General features: G+C 31.8%; 1 protein-coding gene across 1 annotated transcript in view; it reads left to right on the top strand.

The window, feature by feature from the left end:
• The window catches only part of LOC105619127 (matrix metalloproteinase-17), a 182,445-nt gene that overhangs the window by 150,845 nt on the left and 21,730 nt on the right, over window positions 1-9,870 (top strand). The window contains exon 6 of the mRNA XM_012200657.1: window positions 2,640-2,798. Coding sequence (XP_012056047.1) covers window positions 2,640-2,798 — 159 coding nt within the window. The remainder of the gene's footprint in view (window positions 1-2,639; window positions 2,799-9,870) is intronic.

Here is a 9,870-nt window from a genome sequence, read left to right as displayed (position 1 = left end):
CTCTCTCTCTCTCTCTCTCTCTCTCTCTCTCTCTCTCTCTCTCTCTCTCTCTCTCTCTCTCTCTCTCTCTCTCTCTCTCTCTCTCTCTCTCTCTCTTTCCTTCCTTCGAATGAGGTTAATTTACAGCGACGGCCACTTCGCCATTAATTGCGTTTTCCTAACGAGAATTATTAACTGTTGGCGTTGTAGGGTGATACCACTTGCGATGATCATTTAGATTAATGGTTTATGAGTATTCGCTGATCAGAGTCGAGGATAACTAGACAAATAAAAAATAAATAAAATATCCATCTTAGATATTGAAATGACGATCCTTTTATAAACATTTATATAAATTCGTTAAGGAGATAATTTGAGGGATAAAAGTATCTTTCTCTTTTTACATATAAAAAGTAGGCAAGGATGCTGTTTCTTTTGTAATGCTTTTATTCGTGGTCCCATATTAATTAACTTTTACAATATTATATAAAATGCGTCAAATAATTTCTCGTACATTAGAATTTTACGCGATACAGAAGTCGCGTTGTCACGTTTTTAGTCGTCTTTCTGCTCATTTAACTCACAAGAGATGAATACGGCGTGAAAGAGAGAAGACTTGAAGAAGAAACAATCTCTCTCTCTGAATATAACATAAGTTTCTTCGTTGCGCGTTGTAGTGTAATGTGTACTCGTCATCCTAGTAATATTTTTGGTGGCAGAGAAAGCTCTTGACGGGATCCCAGGATAATGTGCGTAAGCCGGATCGATGATAAACAATAAACGCTATTCCGAGCAATTGTAATCTGGTTTTATTGCTTTGTATTTCAAAAGCTTGCACGATAAAAACAGAAAATCACGAATAGATATCCTCAGTAATTCGCAAACACCTTTATTCATGTTATGTACGTTTTATACTTATCGCTTTATGTCGCCTACGAGGTTTTATGTCCATACGCTTAAACGAATGATGATATTTCATGTGCGATAGCTTTGAACTGGATTTGCAACAATTGCGTTAAATCTTTTATAGAAAAATTATAAAGAGAGATATTGTAAATTTTGATTACTTACTCTTGGAGTTATTTGCTTAGCAACAAAGTATAGATTTGCACAGGTAAATACGAATTCTAATAAATCTTAAATCTTAATCTTTTGTTGAATATTTTAAATATATACATATAGTATATAATTTTTTATGGCATACATATATATATAAATTATATATATTTTTATATAAATATTTTATAATCTTTTAGAGATTTTTCCTTTTGCAACGAGACGAATTTATAAGTAATTACATAGTTTTTATAATGGTCGAATTTTTCGAATGGTCGAAAAATTAATGGCTAGGAATTTTTCGCCAAGTTTCAGCAACAAAATACCGTTTTTCTCGGCAATGCAAGCAACGATTCGCTATACTATCAATTTTTTTGGTGACAGCAACTCTCTTCGAATCGGCGATCGCTTTACGATCCTAACCCATATCTAGAAAAGTAGTTCCTCGATGTGGGTTGGAATCGAATCAGAGCGAAACGAAACGAAACGAAATGAAGGCGGAGATTCCGCGGCGGTGGTGACGGCAGCGGTGGCAATTCCCGATGCAATTGCCCGGAAAACTCAACACGTGAACACGAAAAAGTTTCGATACGCTTTTCTCTACTACCATGACTTGGTGTCTTTGGAGGTAGTAAAGAAAATAAAGATAAAGATATCAAAGATAAAACTACTTCGAACATTTTTATCAAAAGACATGATGTAGAAATTGATTTTGAAATAATGCAGAAAAATGCATCTCAGTTACATTAAATTTCAGATGAATGTTGCTATTGAAATAACTTTATAAAAAATTATGTCCCCAAATATATTATTTTGTCCTTCGAAAAACATTATATTGATGTTACAGTTGTTTCATAACGATTTCGTTTTTGCCTGCGCGAAATATTTGCCAAAGTTCAATATGTTCTTGCAAATCTGTATACAACTCTTGTCTTTCGTACTAAGTAAATATTGCAGTTAACGCGAGACGCATCTCACAAATAAAACTGAGGCATTAGATATGTAGATATTCTCATCTGCCATCTTGGTTCCTCTTGATTGATAGGTTAAAGTACACTCAGTAACAAAAATAAATGTTAAGAAGAGCTCAAATTTTAATAAAAATACATGAAATTGCATTTTCGCGTAAAAATAAAGATTTAAAATAAAGAAAAAAGTATCGCTTCACAAATTGAGATATTAAAATCGACGACTCGATCATTCGACTTATAATAGAAAATTTGTTATAATAGTGGTTTAACTATGCTTTAAAAACATAAATTCTTTGCTAAAGTAGTGAATTTGTGTTTTTAACGCAGTGAACCACTGCTGTGACAGATTCTAATAATCCGAATAGTCGTCGACTTTCGGATTAATATTTCGGTTTGCAGAGCAGAGTGACACTTTCTTGTCAAAGCTTTATTTTTACGCGAAAACGCATCGATTCAGTATATTTTTATCAAAATTTGAGGCGAGCTCTTCTTATTTAATATTTACCTTTGTCACTAATCGTACTATAATAATCAAATAGAATCAAAATGGCGGATATCAAAATGAGGAATATACATATCTAATGCCTTAATATTCGGTCGCGTCAGTCTTGAATATTTTTGTATTTCTTTCAGGCACTAGTCTGTTCGCGGTGGCTGCTCATGAATTCGGCCATTCCCTAGGATTGGCACACAGCTCGGTCCAAGGTGCTCTCATGTATCCCTGGTACCAAGGACTGAGCCCCAACTACGAGTTGCCGGAGGACGATCGCCACGGGATTCAGCAGATGTACGGTAAGATATTCTCTTTCGTTACGTGAATACTTGCGCGATCGTTAAACATGCAGTATTTAAGTTAAAGTTGTTTCCGCGTAAATTGTTGGAGCTTTACATGAAACTGCACAAAAATATTAATATTAAATATAAATAAAATTTTTATTCAAGTAGATATTAAATTCGAATCGCGCAAATCATGGATCCGAGAACAAGAGAAAATCGTTGGGATGTGAAAAATAATTTTAGTCTCAAAAAATATTCGTCTCATAAATTTGAAACCAAACGAGAGAGAAAATACATTACAATATATATTTCGTAATATTTATATCATTGTTAATTATGAGTTTAGGAAAATGAGAACAGAGATCAGAGTTATTAAAAAAACAACAGTATGATTATAACGAATTATAATGAATTACAATGCTGAGGTTTGAAAACGTCGTTGAGCTCTGATAAAAATACAAATATTAATGCTGTATTTTACTCATAAAATACTATTTAGTCTTTGTCGATCAAAGCAAACGGAAACAGGAGCAGGAGTTATCCTGCAGATTGTGCGCTGCGTGATTAGCATTCCGCGATTTCGTGGCTCCGTTTTCTTTGAATTTTCTTCGTATTCATGCGTTGTGAATCTAGTGAGTGGGATGTGCGAGCAGTTTATCTCGATCGTAAAACTTTCGGTGCACGGCGATGTGGTAGAGGTGAGATTTATAGCGCGCGTTATCGGCGTGGGATCGAGCGGGGGCGGGTGAGTATTGCTCGTGTGCAGTGTTTCAATTTCGAGCACGCTGTTGGAGCAACCGCAAGCATTAAGGCGATACTGCTGTTGCAGTCGGCTCGACTTGTAATGTGCGACATAACGCTTGGCGTGTCGGCCGCCAATCGAGTTTATTAAAAAAGTTGTTTGCTCTTTATAGCGCGGCGAGCCTGACGAGGAGAGGGGTACCTAGGATAATTTAGGCGAAAGCATAATGGGCGATATAAATTCCCCGGTCAATAATAATAACTTTCGCCAATTGCTATTTCGCCGAAATATTTTATATTTTTATCTCAAATTCCAATTGAATAAATTTTAGAGAGTAAAGCTATATATTTATTTTATAAACTATATTCATGTTTCGAAAAATTAAATATAGTTAAATATAATTAAATAAAATATTGTTCCTTTATTATCATATAATATCGAAAAAAAGAATATACTCGTAATGTGCACTGAAAGAAAAGATTGGCTGAATATGGCATAGGATTTTTAATTGATTGCAGCAATCAATTTTTAGTTGTGATAGCCTACCGAAATCCTGACATTGCGGATTAAAGGCTAACACAACCAAAAATTGGCTGCTGCAAACCAAAATTGGCTGTTGCAGTCAATTAAAAATACTATACTATATTTTACCATCTAATTGTTGCAGCAGCCAATCTTTTTTTTTCAGTGTTTGTCAAATGTCATTTTTGTCATTTTCCTTTCACAACTTCTAAAAAATCATTCTTTTTGAATTATGATGATTTTATTATGAAGTTAGATTAATTCATTTTTGATGATAAAGTAATATTTATCTAATTCATGATAATAAATCAAATATCACGTTTTGCACGAGTTATATCACTTTTGAAGTAATGGATATATATTATTCCAAATATTTGTAGTAATATAAAACAAATCAGTTTCGAAATGAATGCACATGTAGTTTATAGAAATTTTGTTTAGACTAACATTATCATAGAATATATTCAATATTGGGTTATCATGTTACACCCCCTATTGTCGGAATCACCTGTGTAATTTCGCTGTGCATGTAACGGATCACAACTTGAGCATGTCGAAATTGCTTTAATCGCTCAGTCATGAGAAACAGCTTAGTTATATTCACCCGATCAAACTGCGGAAATCTGTAGTCCATTATACAGGGTGTTGAAAAGATATCAGAGAAATTCTATATCTAAATATGTGTATTCAAATATTGTAAATAAAAATGCTTTAAAAATTATTTTTTTTTATTAACGAGATTATGTTTATTAACAAGAAATTTACTCTGAACTTGTGAAAATGATACATTTCAAAGTCGATAAAAGCGATGGGTAGATAAAATAGAGACACCCTGGCTCTTTAATCGAGATTACGGGCGCCTGTGCAACATCGGAAATTTGAATTTCTGGCAAGGATCTATATTTCGCAGTAGTCTTGCAGTAGATAGGGCACTTTATGGTCCGACGACGGGGGTAAAGTTAGCCTTTCAGTAGCAAACTCGTTTGATAGTCAGCCACTGCATAGCGAAACACAGTTGCACTAGTCAAATATTTCGACGTAAACAATCCTATGGCATTTAATGCGTGAGACGTAAAAACGTTGAAAGATGTGGGGACGCTCAGATGCGCGTAAACGAAAAATAAATACGCAAGAAGGATTTTAATACCCGTTGTTCGGATATTCTCTTTACATTACAGAATAAATAATAACGTAGAAATCTCTCTTTATTCGCGTCTTTTTGTTTCTTAAATTTTATTCCAAATGCCATCAGTCTTATCATTTTATATATTTTTGAATATTTATTAATATTAGAAGAATATTTATTAATATTAGGGATTAACGGAATTGTGAGTATCTATAAAGAGAAAAATTAAATAATAGATGATTATTTATCAATTGTAAAAGTCCTTATTTAAAGAAAATATTCTAATTATTTACTTTTAAACTACAATAATTATTATTCATATATTATCAATGTAAATTATAATTTTAAACAAAAAACAAAATTTTTACCGTTTAGAATTAACATGCAGAGGTAATATTGAAGAGGTTTGTTTTTTGTTTAAAATTATAATTTATATTGATAATATGTGAATGTTAATTATTTAAACTTAAAGCCAAATAATATTTGAATAAATATTTATATAATTTATAAATAACAATTCCATAATTAATAATAATTGTAATTGTTTTCTTAGATATTCGCAGTTGCCTCATTCTCTCTTGCTTCAAAAACATTGAAAACATATAATGATATTTATTTTAAACAACGTGTGCATTCTATAATGTATAGTATGACACTAAACGTGTATCAAACTATCGCTGTGTGCAAGAAATCAGAAATTATCACTATTTTAATATGTTACAATAATATTATTTACATTTGCAATTCTCCCATTCTGTTCTATTAAATAATAAATTAATATTAATTATATAAATAATAAAAATTTTTTGTCTGTTAATATAAAAGTGGGTTTTTATTTGTCCGTTAATATAAAAGCAGAAACATTTCTCTCTGTGACGTATGTTCTAACTTTTCGCGATGCTGCAAGCTTAAAACTGTCACTAAGACCGGCAATAAAAATGATACATCATACCGTTGGAATAAAACTGTTGGAAGGATGACACGAACGAGTTTCCGACTTGTTGCAACGTTTGAAATAGAAGGAAGCTTTCGATTCGTTGTCTTTACGTGGCTGACTTTATGATGCAATGTTATAAAAGAAGAATGCAGATTTTATGTGTATGCGGTGAAACATATATGATATTTTCTTGTGGCCGAACTAACATATTGTTCCGCGTTTTCCATCTTTTGATGTCCTCTTTGAAATAAATCTTGCAAGAAGTTTTATACGATATTTCTTGTCTTTATCCTTTAAGTTCATGTAATACTTATTATTACTCGCAATTTCGAATTCTTCAGATTCTTTCTGAATTTAAGAATGTAATCTAAAGCATCAATCTCGTTTACTTATTTTTATAATTGTCGTACAAATACCATGTTAATAAATTATAAGCTGAAATAAACTGCAACTAGCTATTCCATCTTAACTAAATATAAATCATCTAAAAACTTTCGCTAATTTATAATACTTAATTATTCAGTATTTAAAAAAGTTCTACATTTATTTTATTTATATATAATCTCATTTTTTTATGATTATAATCCTCGATAATACGTATTCATGTTTAATTACATATTAGATGTAAAAATTATTGCGATGAAGCCCGTCGCATGCAATAATTCACGTAAATAAATTCTTTTCAAAAATATTCTGTACTGCTATTACTATTTCAACGCAGACAATTCCGATTGATATAATCAAAATTTTCTGCTTTATCCATTTTCAATCAAATATTTTTTTCAGTGAAAGAATTAAGTAAAAGTAATCTTATAATGGCTTAATAAATAATAAACAATAAATAATAAGAAGGAGCTATAAGCCAGATTTGTATATATTTCAAATTTCTTTCTTCTTAGAAATGTTTCGATCTTATTATTAAGTCATTTTCAGTAAGAAATTAAACGCAAATTTGATAAAATTAATGAAACGGTTAAAATTATACAATTATAGTTATGCAAAAAATTGATAGTATTTATTCTATTTATCTTCCGCACAATACAATACTTTTCGTTTTGGTAATATTATCGACTATATTCTTCCATTATAACAGTCGCAATAAATTCCTAATGATAAAAATTGAACATGATGAATTATTAAATAAAAATGTACCAGCACATATTCTCAACTGCGATTGGTAAACCAGTAATATAATCAGTAATTAAAACAATGAGTCAATTTAATTCGCAAGAAGCAAATACGATCAGAGATAAAAATTGAAACCAATTCAGTCAAATTGCTTGTATTGTATTATATATGAAAGAATTAAGTTTCTAATATTTCGATCGATTACTATTCTTTCGAAAACAACGAGAATACATAGGTCGTTATGGCGATGTATCATCGCATGTACGTATCTCCGGCTGCATGCCGTGAGACTATGTCTCTCACGATGATGCACTGTTGTTCTCGTTACAGCTTCCCGTCTGCTCTTTTCGGCTACATGGAGTCCGGGAATGAAATGAAACGTGAATAAAATATAAAGAATGACCGAGGTTTGCCCACACTACTCATTCCCCCGTCATCTCGCCAGGGTATATGGACGTACTCCCCACTGGGGGATGGTGATTTAGTATACTGCGGCAGAGCTTTGCCGAGGTAGTTCTCCGGGGGATCACGAATGCATTTCGATCCTCTCGCGCTCTCACTCTCCGCCTGTACCTCCTCTATCTACCCTTATTCTCATTTTCCATCTGTCTATCAACATTATCCTTTCTGCCTTAATTTTTCCGCGCATACTTATTTCGTGCTGCATCCGGGGAAATTGTTTACAAAAGACGAGATAACATGGTGGAAAGACAATTTTTAACTTAACGTTTGAGAAATATTGACTAGTCACAAACAAAGTTTCATATTAATTGATCCTTCAGGCTAATAGCTTTCTACAGTAAACGATCGTGAATAAAATTAATAAATTTATTTACGTACAAAGTTTATTATTAATTATCGCTAATATTATTTTAATTAAAAAAATATATAATCTAACTTGAGTTTAATTTAATTTTAACTTTAAATAATATTTAAATTAATACTTTAATTTAAAATAATACTTAACGATCTATAAATTATTATCTCCTTATCATTTAATAATAGTTCAGCACGGATTATTATTATTGTTTAATTTTTCATTATATCAATATGAGCTCTTTTAATCAAGAAGGTTTATTCAAAAATAATGAATAAAAGAACTTCTATCGCTTTCATCCTTTGTATAACTGTCTCGTAAACGAATCGTTCTTCGTTTTCGCCTAGCGACTTCCCATTTCTGGTTTACCCCGTTTCGCCCTGTACATTCTTCCCCGATTGCTGTTGGTAGTAAACGTATTACGCACATTGCGTGCCTCTGTCATGGGAAAGAGACTAGGAGAGAGCGCGAATGCGAACAAGGACTCGCATTTGTCTTCTGTGAAAGGATACACCATCGACGAACGCATTTGCTTTTGCTGCGGCGCGTTTCTCTGTTTGTCAGACAGTCGCATTGTTGAATGCAAACAGCACGACAGCGGAAATCAGCTTAGTCTCGTTCGCCATAATAGAGAAAGAGAGAACAGATCTTATTTGCAGCGTAATTATAGTACTTCCGCTACCGTTTGGATGTCACGTCTATTCGTTCGCAACTATATAAAATAATAAACCTGAGAATTAGATGCAAATAAAAAACCGTTTTATTATTTAATAAATTATTATTCAACATTTAATAAAGATTAAAGTGGCTTATAAATGTCTGTAAATTAAAAAAATGTATTATTAATAAGTTTTAAATTATTTAATGTCAGAAGAGGGAATTTCATTTCAGTAAATAATTAAAATCATATATTAAAGAAATTACAAGATATTTTATTATTCATAAGATAATAATTTATATTTTTATTAACTTACGACGTAATAATTATCTAAAAAAATTACAAGAATTACAAATTTAAAAAATATTTTGCTGCTAAATACAAACGTAAATTTAATGGAAAAATTTGATGAAAGTTACACTTCTTTGTATTTTCTTTTCAGCATTTTCTTGAGTTTTTGAATGGTAACACCAAACTGATGAACATATGCCTGTAGATCCTTTTTCTTATCATTGTTCTCCTTCGGCTCTTCCATCGCTACCTTCTGGACGATTTTCGTCTCCTCTGACGCTTTCGAGATTTCGTCCTAGTTGATGTTCTTGAGGTAGCGCACGTACTTGATCGGTGGCACTTCCTTCATCTCCTCCTTTGACAACATGTGAATATGTTGACCTCTTGAAAAAGAGAGCAACGCTCTCGTATGGTATCGAGAAATCTCGAAGTAGGTTGATGCCAGAGATCAATCATCAGATAACTTATTCAATTTTAGGAAAAATGAAAAACACGATTTAAGATCTTGCGCATAATGAAGAAAATATTAGGAATTAATATTAAGATTTCAATCTATCAGAAACCAATTATATCGGAATACACGATTTTTAATAAATTGAAATCTCAATTTAGATATTCCTATTCGTAATATTTTCTCTTTGCAGGGTTCAACAATTCCATAAATTTTTTGCGCGTTTTTTCCATTTAAGCAATAATTAAGATATAAATTTAAAAAATTTATTTTCAATTTAAGAAAATTGTAAGGAAATTTTCTCTCTCTCTCTCTCTCTCTCTCTCTCTCTCTCTCTCTCTCTCTCTCTACTCTACTATACTATACTACTACTACTACTTACTACTACTTACTACTACTACTACTTACTACTTAC

Source organism: Atta cephalotes (assembly GCF_000143395.1).
Source record: "Atta cephalotes unplaced genomic scaffold scaffold00019, whole genome shotgun sequence".
In the NCBI taxonomy this organism is placed as follows: domain Eukaryota; kingdom Metazoa; phylum Arthropoda; class Insecta; order Hymenoptera; family Formicidae; genus Atta; species Atta cephalotes.
The sequence above is the reverse complement of the archived record's forward strand: the minus strand, read 5'-3'. Positions and strand labels throughout refer to the sequence as shown.